Consider the following 18,817-nt stretch of genomic DNA (forward strand, 5'->3'; position numbering starts at 1 on the left):
GCTTAATTTAAAAAAAAATAAAAAAAAATTAATGTTTCAAATACAAATGTTTCATTTAGTTTCTGGAGCTTTTCAAAACACTGAATTGTTTTCTGAACCAGTTACCTATTGCAGCAATTTGGGTGTTTTTGAAACAATTTCTGAAGCAGTTGTGTTACTCAGTGTTTCAAAAAAGGGAACCATATTATGAAGCACTTGTTTCACTTCGTATTTCAAGAATTTGAAACAGTGAATCATTTCCACATCTACCTTCACAGTGTTTCAGTAAACTGCTCATTGGAAAACAATGAAATGTTTTCAAATGCAAATGTTTCATTTAGTCCTTTGATTAATGTATTGTTCCAAAACTTTTGAAAAAGTGAATTGCTTTCAGAAACAATTGTTTCATTTAATTTAGTTAGTGTTTCAAAACATTTAATCATTTTATGAAGCAATTAGTTCATATGTTGGAAGTATGAACCCCCCCAAAAAAGGTTTCTGCCCGTACTCTGTAATATTTCAAAAGGGGTTTACATCTGAAGTAGACACCCCTTGCTATGCTCTGTGCTGTAGATCTGTTGATTACAGATTCCTGTATGCACATAGTCTTTCCATTTGCATCCAGGGTTACCTGCAGACCAGCGCCATTGGACCCTGAATATTTAACCACAAACACTACAAGGTGAGTGAGTTTCCTTCCTTTCTGAAATGTAATTTGCAAAACAGGACTTCAGAATCGAGTCTCGGAGCTTCCCCGCTTCAGCGTGCTGCTGGTAAACTCCTCATTCTCACACCTCAGGTTGTTGTGTGACATCGATATCATTAATAACTTCTCTCGCTTACTGTAGTCACTCTTGGCTGGCACAGATGGTGACGCATCCATCAAATGCTCCCCTTGCTCTTCCCTGTCTTCCAGCCTCGTGTAGCCTTTACTGCTACCCTGACTGCCACTGTTACTACGGCTACTGTTGCTGAGGTCAAGGCGAGGCCAGCTGGGGTGTTTCCGTTGCTCTGAATGCACGCTGAGCATGCTCGGCCTGCGCTCCAGGTCCAAAGATTTCGAGTGGCTGCTGAGTATGTGCAGAGAGGAGTTGGAACCAAGTTGCTCCTGACTGTTCCGGGGAAAAGCCAGCAGCCTGAGGTAGAGGAAGGAGCAGGTAAGAGGGAGGAAGAGGAGACACAGGTGGGGTTGGATGGCGAAAAAGCAGAGTTACTACGGTGCAAGCTCAGCGGTTTGGATGCCTTGGAAACGGATGCTACAGGAATGACCAATGACTCCATGGAGCTCAGGAGTTGAGAACTCCCTTGGTCTCTTCTGTGTCCTCCTTGATGTTCTTCGGTAATTGCCTCCATCTCTGGCTCATCAATAACGCAGTTGTTGAGTTTTATAACGGGAGAGTAAATGCCGAAATGGAGGAGAGACTATGGAGGTGTGTGATGTCCTCCTTGCTCCCCAATCTCCCGTCATAGTCCATTGCTGGTGTGCAGAATCAGAGTGCGCCAACCCCAATCCGGGGCCGCAGAAGGAACGATCCTTATAGAGTGGCACCAGACGTCCAGCCAAACCACAGTCCAACCGTGACTGCTCCCTGTATCTGTAGGTTTCCCCTTCTCCCAAGAGCACCTTCTCATCTTCAGTAGACCCGCCTCTCCCGGTGCAAGAGGAGAAGGTGAGGAGGGAGCTGCTGGCCTGCTGCACTGCGCTGGCATTCTCGGCACCAAGGACTCGAAGGTCCGCGACGTCTCTTGCATAGGAGGCGTTGCGTTGGTGCTGCTGTTTCTGCTCTCGCTGCCTGAGGCAATGGATGTCGATAACAGTGGAGTACATGTCTCTCATATGGATTATCTAAGATAAAAAGAGAACAGCCTCATTAGAATCCTATCAGAACTTTACTAAAACATAATCTGATTCTGTAGTTTTGCATTTGGGTGTAATTATGAACGGTGTTTGAAACCTAGGAATGAATGATAGGGATTAATTGGGACACAGGAGAGTTAATCTAATCAGAAGAGGAACGGACAGCACATAAAAGCAGAGGCAATACGATCACAGGAAACTAAGAGGGGTAAGGGTGGAATGACATGAGAGGAATCTGTGTGTTATTTGAAGTATATCTTTTCTGGAGTATAAATCTCAGGCTGTCAAAAAATACCCCTTGAAGAATCATAAGGACTTTAAAATTACAAAACATAAGCAAGATTAAGACAGATTGTGGGCACACCGCATTGGAACTGCTACATTAAAAATGTGGCTCAATTAGATTTTTTTTTTTAATGGGCTCTTTAATTTAGGATTTTTGTGCATTGTTGTAATATACTTTTATTATTGCCATTTACTCTTATTATTTGAGTTTATTTTGTTTAGTGCATTGATTCCCAGGAAAGGCCAATATAATTAGTTGTTGTTGTTGTGGTAACAGCAACATGACACTTAACTAAACTGACTAAACCAATTGAACTACAAAAACACAATAAATCAGTAACACTAACACTGTTAAACTAACATGAACCACAACAACATTTAAAACCCCCAAAATAATAACGAATACATGATTTCTGTTTCATTTTATTTTGGGGGGAATGAATTATTCCCCTGCAAAGGTATCAGCATTGACAAACACCTCCATTTGGTAACCTTTTGACTCCATAAGCTCTTCCAAGGCATCTCTCAATCTCAATCTCAGACACATGGACTCTGCTTCTTCAGTTCTTTCATTCACACCCCAGACTTCATGATCATAGGTCTCTATAGTTGGCCTTCCAGCTTGAAAATCCATTGCTGCTGATTCTCCTGCTTGTCCTGCCCGTTCTCACGAAGACAACACAAAGATATTTAAACTCCTTCACTCAGGGATGTGACTCATTCCCAACCTGTAGGTGTCAGTCTGACACTTTGTCGTAGATTACTACAGCCTCAGATTTGGAGCTGCTTCACACTCATCTGTGAATCATCCAATGACTAGTGGACGCCTCATCCTGATGAAGTCATCAGAACTATGGTCCATCATCTGCAACAAGCAGCAATGCAATTCTGGCATATCTCGAAGTTACGCTTTTGTTCCTCGCCTGTACCTTGAGATCAACAGGTACCTGACATACCATAGTCCTGCAAACCACCACACTCTAATCCTCTAATCCTTCACCAAGTCCATAGACCATATGTACTGTAACAATGGTTGACCAAGGCCACCTCTAAGATCCATCATGTGAGGTTAATAAACCCTTTACCCTATTATGTCTTGCAAAACACTGAACATCTTTAAAGTGTGTAGAGAACTTGGATGACTTGAAACCAGGTTCAATGCCAGACATTTCATTCACACTGCTAATTGCCAGCCCTGCCAGTGTGGAGGCGTCATCCAGATCAGAACAGTCATATGATGTCCGGAGCTTTATTGGCAGAAACCACCAGACTATGATTCTGTTTGTCAGCCTCCTCCTCCCAGGTCCTTTTGCTGATTTCTATCAAACTCGGTATGCCAGTGAAAGTTGATGCCAAAACTGTCGCATGCCCGGAGGCAGTCTATATTCTGGAACAGGCCTACCTTAGTTTCTCTGTCTCTGTTTTCATGAAGAATGGCATTAGCACAGATGAAGATGAAAATCCCAATTCCCATGGTGAAGGGTCCAAGCATCTTCATCCTTTCAGAGTGACGATGCTGTTCCAGAAAACGAGTCAGAATGCCTCCAGTCTGCTTGGAGGCCTCGCCTGTGCAGGAAAAAGAAGACGATGGAATTTTATTTTTAAATGGACAGAATGACTTGGTTTGTCTTCCGTAGAGAAAAGAGCAGATACATTTTTACTGATGATTTCATTTCAAAAACCTCCGCCAACACTAGTTTCCAATTCCACAAATTTTTACCTTGGAAAAAATTTTCAAGGTCAAAGTCCTGTTAGAAGATGAGCTAAAATGAGGCACTTTTGACTGAGATATAATGCAAAATGTACACCAAATGAACTTTTCAATATTAAATCCAAATGTCGACACAATCCAGATCAGGTCCAGATCAATCTTTGTCGGGCGATAGTGAGTGCCAGTCTGCACCTTACATTCAAATATGACAGTAATTGAGGCACGTTTGTTTAAAATATAATGCAAAATATACATTAAATTGGGCTTTTCAATGTTAAATATAAATGGCCACAAAATCTGTAATCTAGATCAGATCCAGATCAAACTTTGTCAGTTGATAAAGAATACCATTCCACATAACACTCCCAAATACAAAAGAAATTTGAGCTTTTTTGACAGAGTTATGAATCTTTGAAGATTCATTCAATGCTAAAGATAGGGATTTTTCCAATATTCCAAGATTATTCCTGACTTTGCCCTTAGACCCATGACCTTGAAAATTTAATCAGTTCTTGCCTATCAGGACATGAATCTTCAGTACAAATTTCATAACAATATATGAAAATTGTGGACTCCAGGCTGTTCACAAACAAACAAACAGGGGCAACAACATAATTGCCACCCAACGTCATTGGTGGAGGTATAAAGAAAATCGCCACATTTAGTTTTGAGTACTAGTGACCAAACTTTGAGTCAAACCCATCACGTCGCCAAAGAACACATTCATAATTGCCCAGTGGTTCACTTACCGCGGACATCACGGCCTGAGCTGGAGTTCGCCATCGTGACTCCATTCACTTCATCTGTGACAGATGTTTTAATCCCTCCAGCTGTTCCTGCCCTGGATCCTCCTGCAGTTGGTGTTTTGGCCGACTGCTTAATCTCACGATGTGGCCAATATCCGAGGGTTGCCATGCCAATTCCCGCAGCCAAGATGACCAATCCCAAGAGTAGGAAAAACCCAGAGGCAGAGTAGAGGCGGAGCCTGCCACGCACCACCACCACATCAGTACGCCGCTTCCGCTTTCTACATGGAAGCAACAGCGGATAATTTTTATCAGCATGGGCACGTTTAAAAGGAGGAAAGAAGTGAGGCTAAATGGCACCCTTGCAGTGCAGAATTCATCTTTCTGGGGATCTGCTGTTCACTGGTTTTTGAAGTGTTGGAATTGAAAAGACTAATTTTCTCATTTCCCTATTGCAGCAGTTTTCTGAACCATGGAACTCCCGTTGTGGTGTGCTGGGCATTTTTGAACTGACAAAAGAACACTTTTTTTTACTTAGTGTTTCAAAACAATAATTTTCTGGAGCAATTGTTTCATTTAGTGTTTTGAGAATTTTTAAAGTTCAATTAGTGTTTTAATAATTTCAAAACTGATTAATTTTCTCAATTAATTGTTTAATTCAGTTTTTGAGTGGTTCTCAACAGTGAATCATTATATGAAGCAACTGTTTCATGTAATATTTTGAAAAATTAGAAATGAATCTTTTTAAAATATTTTTCATATTGTGTTTTAGCATTTACAGACGTGTCTAATGTTCTCCATGAATTGTCTTATTTTATTTTTCAAGCCTTTCGAAACAGTGAATTAATTTATGAAACAATTGGTACATTTAGTATTTTGAGAGAGTTTGAAAATTCAATATATAATTGATTAATTTTCTTAAGCAATTATTCATTTGGTGAGTGTTTCAAAGTAGCAAATGTTTTTCTGAAGCAAATGTTTCATGTAGTATTTTGAATAACTGCAAACTGATATTTGTTAAAAATACAGTAATTGTTTCATTTAGTGTTTTAAACATTTACAGACAGTTTGTAGCTTTCTTAATTATTTTATTTGGGTTTTCAAGCCTTTCAAAACAGTGAAACACTTTCTGAAGCAATTGGTACATTTAGTATTTTGAAAGAAAACTGTTGATTCATTTTCTTAAGCAGTTATTCTTGTGCTGAGTGTTTCAAAGTAGCAAATCATTTTCTGAAACAATTGTTTCATTTAGTGTTTTGAATAATGGGAAACTGATATTTTTTTAAAATAATTGTTTTCATATAGTGTTTTAGGCACTTACAGTTATGTCCAATGTTCTCGATTAACTGTTTTATTTGATTTTCCAAGCCTTTTGAAACAGTGAATTATTTTCTGAAGCAATTGGTACATTTAGTATTTTGAGAGTTTGGCAACTAAATCAAAAAAATTGATTCATTTTCTGAGACAATTATGCATTTGGTAAGTGTCTCAAAGTACTGAATCTTTTTTCTGAGAGGACTGTTTCATTTAAGATTTTGGGGAATTTATATACTGATTTTCCAAAAAAAAAAAAAAAAAAAAGTTTCATTTAGCATTTTAACCAACAGTGATTTGCTTTCTTATGCAGTTGTTTCACTCATTTGGTGAGTGTTTCTAAATCAGTTAATCGAATCATTTCTGAAGCTATTGATACATCCATCCATCCATCCATCCATCCATCTTCTACCGCTTAGTCCAATTAAGGGTGGGCTGTTGCCTATCCCCGCAGTCATAGAGCGCGAGGCGGGGTACACCCCGGACAGGACGCCAGTCTGTCGCAGGGCACAAATAGACAACAACACCTGGAGGAAACCCACGCAAACACGGGGAGAACATACAAACTCCACACAGAAAGGCCACGGGAATTGAACCCACAACCTTCTCGCTGTGAGGCAACAGTGCTAACCACTAAGCCACCGTGCTGCCCGCTATTGTACATTTGGTTGAAAATATCAACCAGCTTATTTCTGCCATCACGTTATGTAGAATATTTAAGGCTTCTGCCACTTTTTGTGAAAACAGATTTGTTAATTTTAGTCCTGCTAATAACAATTATAATGAAATGCCCCCCCCCCCCCCCATCCCCAATACTGACTGTGTTGTGTAGCATGTAATCGGTGCTATTCGGGCACCTGTGGGCAGCCTCTTGGGTCAAGCCTGCAGAAGTGGCAGCTGTGGGATGGTGCTGCTGAGAGCGAGCGGAATCCTGGCGTTTCAGCTTAGCCAAGCCTGTTAGCACACCTGCAGCTGCGGTCATACTTAACCTACATAGACAAACGTAGGCAAACATTCATGAGCTCAGCACCTGTGCAGAATTATTATTCTTATATTTTTTCACAGAGATCAAACGTGAATTTGACACAATACGGATACCTTTACACTAAGCAAAATTTTATCAACACTTATTTCTGCATAGCTGTGTCTTCCACCAGTTTTGATTTATGCAACACTAAATATTCCGAGTGCAGCATCACTTACAAACATGCACTTTTTGATCCACTTCCTGGGATTACGGCTCTGGGTGTCGTATATTATGCATGAATGTCACCTCTTTTGCAGTGCTGCAGGTGACTCAAATTTATGTCATGCCTTTACTGGGATTTTCAGTTGGTCGTTGAAACGTTTATAAAAATACAGAACCGCAATTCTGACATAATATGCAAATGAATCATGGTCTTACTGCTCACCGGATGTGTACTTCTATATAAATAATAATTAAGGGAAAGGGGCTTAAAACAACAGAGGTGCCTTCATCTGGTTTTAAATGCCTGTTAATTTAAGCTTGCATTAATGCTGGTGTTGTCCCATTTAGCAATAAAAGGATTAAAGATAACAACCTTGATAGAGTATCGCCAGCAGTACCAAACATGAATTAATATTTCAAATTAATTTCACTGGTGGAACTTTGGTTACTTTTCGTCAATGTCATGTTGCTGCCTTCGAACGCAACATGACCGCCGACCGTCTAGAGTTAATTCTCAGAACCTGCTCAGTGGATTTCCTTCATATTTGGTGGGAAGTGAGACGCACATAATATCAGTACTTTGAAATTAGTAATGATACCAATTTATGGACCTCCTGGAATGCAGCCAATGATTGCAGGATTTTTTCCCCCCCCCAAAAATAAAGATACAACAGGTGTATAATAACACCCCCCACCGCCACCAACACAAAATGAATGGAGAATTTCTAAAGAAGACAATTTGGGGCTCCTTATGTACATACCAGAGGTGGGATGAAGTCACTGTCAAGTCGTGAATCGGCAATTCTCAAGTCAAGTCTCACTCAAGTCTCAAGTCATCTTACATCAATTGGTGGTCATTATGACTGAGACTTGACTTGGGACTTGACTTGAGACTTGTGACTTGCTGATTCTTGACTTGAGAGTGATTGCTGGTGACTTCGTCCCACCTCTGGTACATACATAAGTAATGTTTATAAGAAGTATTGGAAAATTATTATGAAACTACAGATTATGCCCTCTACACGAGCGTGTCATGTACAGCTGTTAAGATTGCTAGGCTACAGTGCCAGGATAAGCTAATGACACAATTGCAGCAAATTCCATGGGCTAGAGACCATCTCATTTCAGAATGGGGTGGTTTGGCCTCCACAGTTTCAGAAGGCCAGATCTTCATAGAATGCAACCTTGAAGGTCGGGATCCTATGTCTATATATAGAGACAGACCAAGTCCTATACTGACTCTCGGGCCCATCAGCCTAGTGTGTATCCTCTGTGAACATAAATGAAGTACAATGAGACTCCGCAACTCCTCCTGGATGTTCATCCAGTAACCTGCTTATGTAGGAATTATGTTACTATTCAATATAGCACCACACTGTGGCCGGTAAGTGGTATTGCACCTTAAACATCAATTGCTATCTTCCACTGCTTCTGGGATAGAAACATTCCAGCCCTTCAATTGCTTGAGACACCTAGTGGAGGGCACCGATTACATCTTTTTCTATCATTGCACTTTTACAAAATTTGCAAATTTATCTAAGATCTTTACGATCCTTCAAGTGCAGCTGTCACAATAGCAGACTGTGGGTTTGCAGGACATCTGTGCGTATTTCTCTCACTCTTAGCATGGGAACACGGGCACATCCGTGACCTTTAGGTGTCTTGTTTTCTCTTTTCCCTTCTTGTTTCCGTATCTCCCTCCATCTCCTTATTCCCCAAAGAACACACTATCTGTAAATCTCTCCTTTCCATTTCGCCCCGTGTTGCTCCGATAACACGTGTTTGTTGTGGCGGCGGCGAATAAATTCATCCTCTCACATCTATTTTTAATGTGGCTAATTTTAACATTCTTTCATGTTGTGACTTTAAACAGTTCTATTCCAGCTCCTCTTTTTCAAAAAATAAATCCAGAAGCAATCAGCGTTTCATGCGTGACGAGGCAGCGACTGTAAAAAAAAATTCAACCGAGTTGTGCATCGGGACCAGAAATCTTCTCCTCCTGCCTTCTGTTAATCTCACATTCTGCTGTATTCCTCTTGTCAATCAGTTTATTGCTCTAGGAAAGTGTTTGGCCACAGATGGTGAATCACACAAGGACGAACACAACCAACTTGTTTTCTCGGGTTTTCTCTCTCTGTCGCTCTCCTTCTGTCTATCTTTTGCTCTCTGATTCTCTCTTTCGGCTGTCTCTCGTTCGCGACCACACACACACACACAAAAAAAACCCCCCACACAATGCTTCAAGGCTATCATTTCCTGAGAGAGTAGGAAAGGCTGGAAAAAGGAGAAAAGCAGATGACTAAAAAGTGATTGCCTGGCAAGGAAGGATGAGAACGGAGGGGAACGGAGGAGTGGATCGTGACGATGCGACAAGGATGACAAAAACATTTATTTACACCTGTCAGCTGCACCTGAGTGAAGCTGCTGGAATCTGAACACCCGGGTAAAAGAAAAAGCCTGGAAAAGAGCAAAGCGTTCTGAGGATAAAGAGAGTAACGTCTCGTCAGAAAACTAAGCAAGTGCATTGGTAGTTTTAACAAGGTAGGAGTGAGAAGCCTCCACCTTGAGAAGCTATCCCAAGATGTATAATTTGTGAACAAATTAGCACTTAGAGATTAACACAAGCCAGAAACGGTGATAGTACCCGTAGACAGTAAGGACTGGTTTAGTAGGTTTGCGATTATTGAGGTTGGGGTTACGTTTACGACAGAATCTCCTAGTAAACAACACAATTCAGTGCATGGTGGAAATTGACCTTTAATTCCATTGATATGACCTTCTCATGAATGTTTGACCTTGGCTGGCCTTACTAGGTTGGCAATTCCAGGATCCACCAGCATTCGAGGGGTGATTGAGAGGTTTTAAGCTTGACCCAGAAAAAGCAGGGTGTACACTCAAAAAAACTGATGCATTGGATGAACTCAATTCAATTATGAGCAGGATTTCCATCTAATAAATATATGTAGCCCCAACTCAAATGAAGCACATTCATGCAAGATAATTTAATTTAGTTGGGACTACATATATTTATTAGATGGAAATCCTGTCCATAATTGAATTGAGTTCATCCAATGAGTCATTTGTTTGAGTGATATACTTAAAAAAAATGACTTACTGGATCAGATTTCCATCTAAAAAATATCTGTAGTCCCACTAAATTAAGTTACATTATCTTGCATGGATGTGCTTTATTTGAGTTGAGGCTACATATATTTATTAGATGGAAATCCTGCACATAATTGAATTGAGTTCATCCAATGAGTCATTTGTTTGTGTGATACACTCAAAAAACTGACTCACTGGATCAGATTTCCATCTAAAAATACCTGTAGTCCCAACTAAATTAAGTTATATTATCTTGCATGGATGTGCTTTATTTGAGTTGAGGCTACATTTATTTATTAGATGGAAATCCTGCACATAATTGAATTGAGTTCATCCAATGAGTCATCTGTTTAAGTGATACACTCAAAAACTGACTCACTGGATCGGATTTCCATCTAACAAATATCTGTAGTCCCAACTAAATTAAGTTACATTATCTTGCATGGATGTGCTTTATTTGAGTTGAGGCTACATATATTTATTAGATGGAAATCCTGCACATAATTGAATTGAGTTCATCCAATGAGTCATCTGTTTAAGTGATACACTCAAAAACTGACTCACTGGATCGGATTTCCATCTAAAAAATATCTGTAGTCCCAACTAAATTAAGTTACATTATCTTGCATGGATGTGCTTTATTTGAGTTGAGGCTACATATATTTATTAGATGGAAATCCTGCACATAATTGAATTGAGTTCATCCAATGAGTCATTTGTTTGTGTGATACACTCAAAAAACTGACTCACTGGATCAGATTTCCATCTAAAAAATACCTGTAGTCCCAACTAAATTAAGTTATATTATCTTGCATGGATGTGCTTTATTTGAGTTGAGGCTACATTTATTTATTAGATGGAAATCCTGCACATAATTGAACTGAGTTCATCCAATGAGTCATCTGTTTAAGTGATACACTCAAAAACTGACTCACTGGATCGGATTTCCATCTAAAAAATATCTGTAGTCCCAACTAAATTAAGTTACATTATCTTCCATGGATGTGCTATATTTGAGTTGGTGCTACATTTATTAGATGGAAAATTTTTAAATGTCGTTCTCCTCTTTTGCATTCTGAGAAGCCAACATTTCTCAACATTACACCCAGTGAGTAATCATTTCACACTTTCTCGAGAAATGTTGGTTTCTCACAATGCAAATGTGCAGAACTACGCCCTACTTTTTCTGGGTCAAGCTCAAAACTTCTCAATTGCCCCTTGTAAGTGTGGCCAAATTTGGTTTAAATCGGGTTGAAAATCAAGATCCTTAAGTTTGGTCCCAATGACTTTGAGCTTTGCCAAAGTGAACCCTTCAAGGGCAGTTATGGTGTTGACCTTCATCTACATATCAAGTTTGGCAGAAATCAGCCAAAGGACCTTGAAGGAGTAGACCAACAAACAGTCAGACATGACCTTGATGCTAGTGATTGAACTTTGAATTTTTTTTTTTTTTTTTTTTTTACCTCCCCTGGACAGCTCTAGAAATCATGTCTTAGTTTTCAGAGTTAAAATCAAAATTTTGACCTTGTGTTATGTGGGCCGCTGAAGAGGAGGTACTGCTGGCCCACCACCACCAGAGGGCGTCCTGCTTGGAGTGCGGGCTCCAAGCACGAGAGGGCGCCAGACCCAGAGGAAGTGACAGCTGTCACTCATCACACCAGCTGTCACTCATCTACACCAGTACATAAGCCGGACTGCAACTCCACCTCCCCGCCGAGAAATCGACTACCATTAGAAAGGTAATTTCTCTGCTGACAGACACTTTGTGTGTAATAACCTGAACTTCTATTGCAGCCGTTTTCCTGGAGTGTTGCCTTATCTGGAGGATTGGCGTTTGGTGTGACAGCGACGGCTTCGCCTCACACCCCAACCCAGATAAGTGGTTGACCAGGAGCTGCACGAGTGTGTGATTGGAGGTGGAGGTGCTCCCTCCTAACTGTGTATGGACTGTGGATTACTGAGTGTGCGGACTCACACTCATACATCTTATCTCTGCTTTCTGCCAGCAGTACCAGGGTCGACAGCCGAAGACAGAGGCCACCTGGGGACTCAGGACTTGGCGGCTCCGGTGTTCTTCAGGCCGTTGGTGGTGGAAGCCGTGTGGGTCGCGGCTTCTCTCTCGTCGGGGGTCTTCTATCTTCGAGCCTGCCCACACGTCACCTGGTGTTAACTGACTGTGCAAATTCTGTGACTTTAGTTGTGTATTATCACAACATTAAATTGTTACTTTTTGGCTTACTCATTGTCCGTTCATTTGCGCCCCCTGTTGTGGGTCCGTGCTACGACACCTTCACAACACCTTGAGTCCAATGATTGACTTTTAGAAATTTGGCCTGGCCTTGGCATTTTAGGAACCCACCTACATATTTGTACCAAGTTTATTGAAAAATCAAAATCTGGGGACATTTTTACAACCATCACACCAGGTCAATGCCAATTCGCTTCTTGCTGCCAACATATTACGCTGTTAAACTCTGTATATTTGAATGCATTTGCTAACTAAATTGACGAAAAATGTATTTTGAGTGAAGTCACCCTCCCCCCTTTGGAAGTAAAATGCAGTTAATCATTATCTACATTTTTCAGTTAATTTCTTAAATGAGCAGTCAGTCTATGAGTTTAAAGTCAAGCCATTAATTAAGACATTTAAAAATTAAGTTAAAAATATTCTCTTCGTGTTTCTAGAATGGCGACCCCACCCCCGTCCTACCTCTTTTGCAATGCCTGCATTAAGGAAATTCCTTTTGAATCACGTTAACCAAACTTACCTAATCTATAGGTGATGTCGCGTGATGTATTATCCCTATGGCAACTGCATCTGCTGCTGCTTGGTGACATGTTTCTATAGCAACTACCAGATGTGTTCTCAGCAATGACAAGTACATCATTACCACCTCGTCCGCTTGAGATCCAGCAAAATTTAACAGTGTCGTTCATATTTTGGCTCACATTCAGGTGCTAGACTGTCAAAAATGAAGAACCTTTTGCATCACCGCATACGATTTTGAATAATTCCTTACCGAGCATTTCAGGGAGATGTGATTTGGGAGGAAAGGAGGATTGAATCTGGAGAATTAGAGAAGGTGGTGTAATTGGGATGAACGTGTTGGACAGACCGTGAAGGATTGGACAGGGTAGCGAGAGCTTGGCATTGTGTTTGGGCATTAATTACATCGTGTTTATGCAGTCTGTGATGAAGTGCTACAACTCCACAGTCGGCCTCCGTGTATGGGAGAGAAGACGGCGAATGGAAAAAACGGGCAGGTGGAGTTGATCAAGCGAGACAAGTGAGACAGTGTAGGAGGTCTCCTGACAAACTCCAGAGGCAGACCTATGCGAATAAGAACAGTTTGTTTCAAACGTCTTAGCGTTCGCGTCAGTGAACTAACAAGCTGCAGAGACAGATTCTTTACGTAAGCACATATGGGCAAAGACACACTGATATAATAAGAGATCTTGAAAAAAGAAGTGTCCAAGAGTAGGATAAGAGAGATAATCAATGGATCATGTGCTGTTTTAATGTTATGACCTGGTATGGATAACTGAGAATGAATTGTTCCCATAAATGTATGGAATTTTTTCAGGAACATGAGTTCAAGGATAGATAGATGGAATCAAGACATTATACTGTTATCTTGGCAGTGACATTCATGTCTCTTGGTCCTCAGGCTTTAAGATCAGGAGACTCCTGGGACGACCTTATGGAGTCATGAGGTTGTTGGACAGGGGTATTTTAGAATGCCGTTATCTTTGCAGGAGAATGAAGGTTCAAGTCTTTAGGGTCCTAGTGTTTCCTGTCTTACTGTATTTTTGTGAGACTTGTTTTGCAAATTTAGTTCCCATTATTACACTGGGTAACAGTAAAACGAGGGTACCCCACTGGCTGTTTCTGCAGCGTCAAATGTTCCGTGTCTGCTACCTTCAACCCGTATAGAACTTCATAAACCCAAACCTAATTTTAGGCATCTTATATATATTACTCTGGAACCACCCCTCACCCCCCAAATCCCAACAGTCAAAATGTCAACCCTATTGAGGTCCTTAGTTTGGGTCTCATTAACATAAGGTCACTGTCCTCAAAAATCACTGTTGATAAATGATCTAATTATGGAACATCGCTTAGATATGATTGGTTTATGTGAAACCTGGCTGAAACCTACCATTGTCCTCCCCTTAAATGAAGCTTGCCCACCACCATATACATTTACTCATGTCCCTCATGATACAATGCAAGGTGGAGGTGTTGTTTTAATTCTTTAATAGGGTTTTAGCTTACTGGCTCTTGGGGGTTGAAAATATAATTTATTTGAACACTTGTCTCTGCTCTGCCCAGGATACTACATATAGCCATGGTCAGAAGAATAAAAATCACTGACATTGGGACATCTTGATGTCTTGGGTCAGTGATTTCAGATCACTCACTTATTAAGTTTACAGTCTTTTTGCCTTGTCCAATGGGACGAGACTCTTATTTATCATCATGGCGACGCATTAACTCCTCTACTAAAAATGAGCTTGGAGCTAGACTGCCTGATATCTTAGCGTCACTTTCGGAATATGATCATTCAGTCTCTTGGATAATCTCGTGGACAGCTCAAGCTCAGTGCTCACGAGCACATTGGACATGATTGCTCCACCTACATTAAATCCATGCCTCCCCTCCCCACCCAAAAACACACTTGCCTTGATTCAGTGATCACTTACGTGACCTCAAGCATAAGTCTAGAGGTCTACAGCGAAAATGGAGTAGTTCAAAATTAGAAGTATTCCACTTTGTGTCACACAATGGTTTCTGGACTATAAACACGCACTATTGGCTACAAAATGGGCCTACTACCCTGATTTGATGAACAAAAACAAGCATAATCCAAAGTTCTTGTTTGACACTGTGGCAATACTTATTCAAGGACGACCACCTGTAAGTCATTCTCCATTTACAGCCCAAGATTTCTTAGACTTCAAAAAGACAATAGATGACATTAAGTTAAATATAACCCAGCATGACTTAGTCTCACCACTGCTGGTGTGGGTGCCATCACTGATACCTCACTTAGATGTACTGAATTTTATATTATTTCACTGGGTGTGCTGGTGAAAGTTGTAACTTCTGCCAAGAGCACAACCTCTCTTTACAACCTGATACCAACAACACTGTTTAAGGACCTGTCACACTTGGGCCTACTGTATTGGAAATTATTAACCTGTGACCTAAGAAAATGACTAGATGTCTTCTTCAGCGGATCCTCAGATACTGCCGGAATGATTTTGTGTCAAACCATTGCTTAGGGAGTCTCAGATTAGCTGTCTGTCTTGCATTGTGAGGGAACATCAGATCCAGCATACTGATCATGCAGTGTGTTTCTTGGGGCATGATCCAACACAGGTGCCTCAGTGCTGAGGCCTCCAGTGGTCGGAGAAGGCCAAGGGCATGCCTACTTTCACCTAGCTGCTGGACGATAGATGGTTATTTTCAAGAGGTGGGTACAGACCAGTCGTTTACCTTGGGGGAGTTGCCATCTAGGACCCAAGGTGATTCTGCGGTGTAACTTGGGTGCCACTGGAATGACTTTCTGTCAACTCAACACTTACCTCAAGAGACTCATGGCCATATGGGTTTTTTCCTGACTCTTACTCAGGAAGCAGGCACCTCAGTACTGAGGATCCCATGAGCTGGAAACAGGCCAAGAGGATACCCATGGAAGACTTGGCCATAGCAGATCATTTTGGGAGATGGTGATGGACCAACGATCTACATGGATGGTTGTCAATCACGACTCAAGGTGATACCATATTGTGGTCCATGTAGTGGTAACATGCAGCCCAGGGCATGCTTCCATAACAATAACAGGAAAAATAAAGGTTTTGCAGCGGATTTGCAGAAGAGAAAGAGAGCACGAGGTGAACAGATTTGATTGGTTTGTGTTGATGTGTTGGCTTCCTCCTCCAGACTCAAGGGTGAGTCATCTGTCTGAAGAATATACCACTTTACGTTTGCCTGCTGATCCTCCTGCGGCACATTTCCTCATGCATGTGCTCAAATGTCAAACCCTGCACCATCATCTCTGGTTGTTTTCTCAAGATTGTGCTGATCCGCGTGTTGAAGTTCTTGCCTCGTGTCTCATGTCTTTCAAAGCGGATCAGTGCCACTGCCTCTAATGAAACTCTGGCCTTTAGAACGGAATCATTGGATATTCACAGGTGTGTGTGTGTGTGTATACTGCAGTAAACCATGCTGTTTGACTCCAGAAAAATGACTCACTCCATCTTCCCCACCGTCCCAATTATCAGTCTCCCACACTTATCCTAACAGAAGTGGCGCCCACTGCGACCCCACATAAAGCAGTAATTTGTGTGATAAACCCACATCATCTCCCCAAGGAATAACTTAAGTCCAGCGTTATTTTTATTTCCTGTAAATGAAAAGCTTGGACTCAGTTCGGCTTTTTAATCATTTATCAGTGAAAATTATGTTCGCAATGAGATAAAACCACAATATCACCTCAAACATGCAGAAACCACTGGCCTACAGACAAAAAAGGGATTATCTAGTTATAGTATTATTGCTGTGAAGGATTAGCAGAAACTCGAATTTTTACATGAGTCTCAAATTAAACACAGATGGAGTTTGTCCTTAAAACAGATCACAGCTTGAGATTTGCATGAAGGCATTGTGCAATCCTCTCACATGTATACATCTTTCCTCACACATATGTGCGCTATTCTAAGAGTAGCACAGTACCGCAAGTGGATAATGTGCTTGCCTTCTTAACAGAAGGTTCCCAGTTCCAGACCACTGGTGTCCCATTCTCCATATTCATCTTTAATTGCATTTTTCCCAGATCAACATATGGATTCTGATTAGGTCTTCTGTGGCAACCCTAAACAAAAATGAGGGAAGCCAAAAGAAATCACTTACCTATACTATTTGCATAAATACTCGCAAAAATGCATAAATACGACAGTCAAACTGTAGGCCTATAACTGGGGAGGCACAGAAGTCCTTCAGAGTTGCCGTGGGTGTCTTGGTGGCTTCCTTCACTAGACTTTTGCTTGCATGATCATTCTTTCTTTTTTTTTTTTTGAGAACTGCTGACTCCAGGCATATTTATTATACAGTACCATACTGTCTGCATTAGCAATATTGTCCAAGACATATTAATCATTGTACACCAGTATTGGGTGAGTAATAGTCATAGTAGTAATACTGCTATACATTGTTTGTCCTCTTCGGTTTGTTGTAGCTGCTCATAGCATTGCCGCACCAGGGCTGCTGGGCATGCCTCGTACCTGCAGCCACATCTGTATAAAAATGGCTGTAATCACATTTCAGTCACATGTTGCTTGGTTAATTTTAACTCCATTGTGGTGGCGTCCAAAAGTAAAACTTCACAAATTGTGTTATGTCCAAATACTTATGGACCCAACTGAATATGTGTGCATGTGTACCATATTTTCCCCTCTCTCGCATGCTTTTAGAAATATTGCAGTTCCAGGGGATTTGGTTGTATGTATGGCATCTAATGAGTGCCACTGTAGTTGAGGACGTTGATAAAATTTTAACCTGGTGAAGAGTGGCAGAGCTACTTTGATGATCAATACGTCACAAAGGATGGAATAGAAAAAGTTTGACAAAGAGCTGCAGAGGTGACTTGTTTGACTTTGAGGTGAGAGCTCCTTACCTTTGACAAAAACTCGACTTTTCACTCTCTGTGAGCCATGAGGCACAGAGGACGATTAGGCGTTGTGGACCACTTTCAGGGGAAATGGCATGCCGCAGAAAATGAAGCGGGCAGAAACCAGTTTAACAACCAGTGCCCTTTGGTAGAGACGTCATCACCTCAGCCTGTGAGCGTGGATCAAACAGTTTCAAAGTGCCATTGTGTGTTCAACAACTTTATTAGCAGGAAACGGCTTTTCGCATTTGGGCGCCCAGGACTCCATCGACACGCGCTCCCGAAATGGAAATCCTGGAACATTTTTCGATTCCAAAAGGTGGCAAAGACGTCGGTTGTCATTCCAACAGTGAGATATTTCCCGTTTTATTAGTGGGATGAACAAAAAACCTACAAAAACGAGCTGCGTAAAACCATCTGCCGCCTTTGTGTCTCCCGGCATCCAAAAGAAGGTGTCTCCAAAATGTTCTACCGTGCTGTCCCTCTATGGGTCATTCCTAATCCTGTCCATTGTTGTCACTCCAAAAGAAAATCACAGCATCTTCAGCATCCTCTCACCTGCTTTCTACTCTAACTACAGATTATGGCATCTGTAAACTTCATAGTCCATGGAAACTCCTGTCCGATCTCATCTGTCAACCTGTCCAAGACCGCTGCAAACAAGAAAAACCCCGGAGATGATCCTTGATATAGTCCCACCTCCACATTGTGTGCATCTGTCATTTCTACTGCTCATCTCACCACTGTCATGCTATCCTTGTACATGTGCTGCACCACCCTCACATACTTCTCTGCCACTTCAGAATTCCTCGTACAATACCACAATTCTTCTCTTGGTGCCCTGTCATAACTTTTCTCTGAATCCACAAACACACAATGCAACTCCTTCTAGCCTTCTCTACACTTCTCCATCGGCACTGTCAGAGCAAACATTGCATCTGTAGTGCTTTTTCTTGG

At 41.2% G+C, this 18,817-nt stretch overlaps 1 protein-coding gene across 1 annotated transcript; it reads right to left on the reverse strand.

The window, feature by feature from the left end:
- Positions 1-236: 236 nt before the first annotated feature.
- On the reverse strand, positions 237-18,092 carry LOC117503186 (transmembrane protein 200A-like). The gene is given in 7 exon segments (XM_034162385.1): positions 237-1,080; positions 1,083-1,434; positions 1,436-1,825; positions 3,525-3,688; positions 4,583-4,860; positions 6,751-6,882; positions 17,867-18,092. Coding segments are annotated over 6 exon segments (1,680 nt in total). The 5' UTR covers positions 6,876-6,882; positions 17,867-18,092; the 3' UTR covers positions 237-709.
- Positions 18,093-18,817: the final 725 nt, after the last annotated feature.

The sequence above is a fragment of the Thalassophryne amazonica genome, chromosome 21 (genome assembly GCF_902500255.1).
Source record: "Thalassophryne amazonica chromosome 21, fThaAma1.1, whole genome shotgun sequence".
NCBI classification, from domain to species: Eukaryota; Metazoa; Chordata; class Actinopteri; order Batrachoidiformes; family Batrachoididae; genus Thalassophryne; species Thalassophryne amazonica.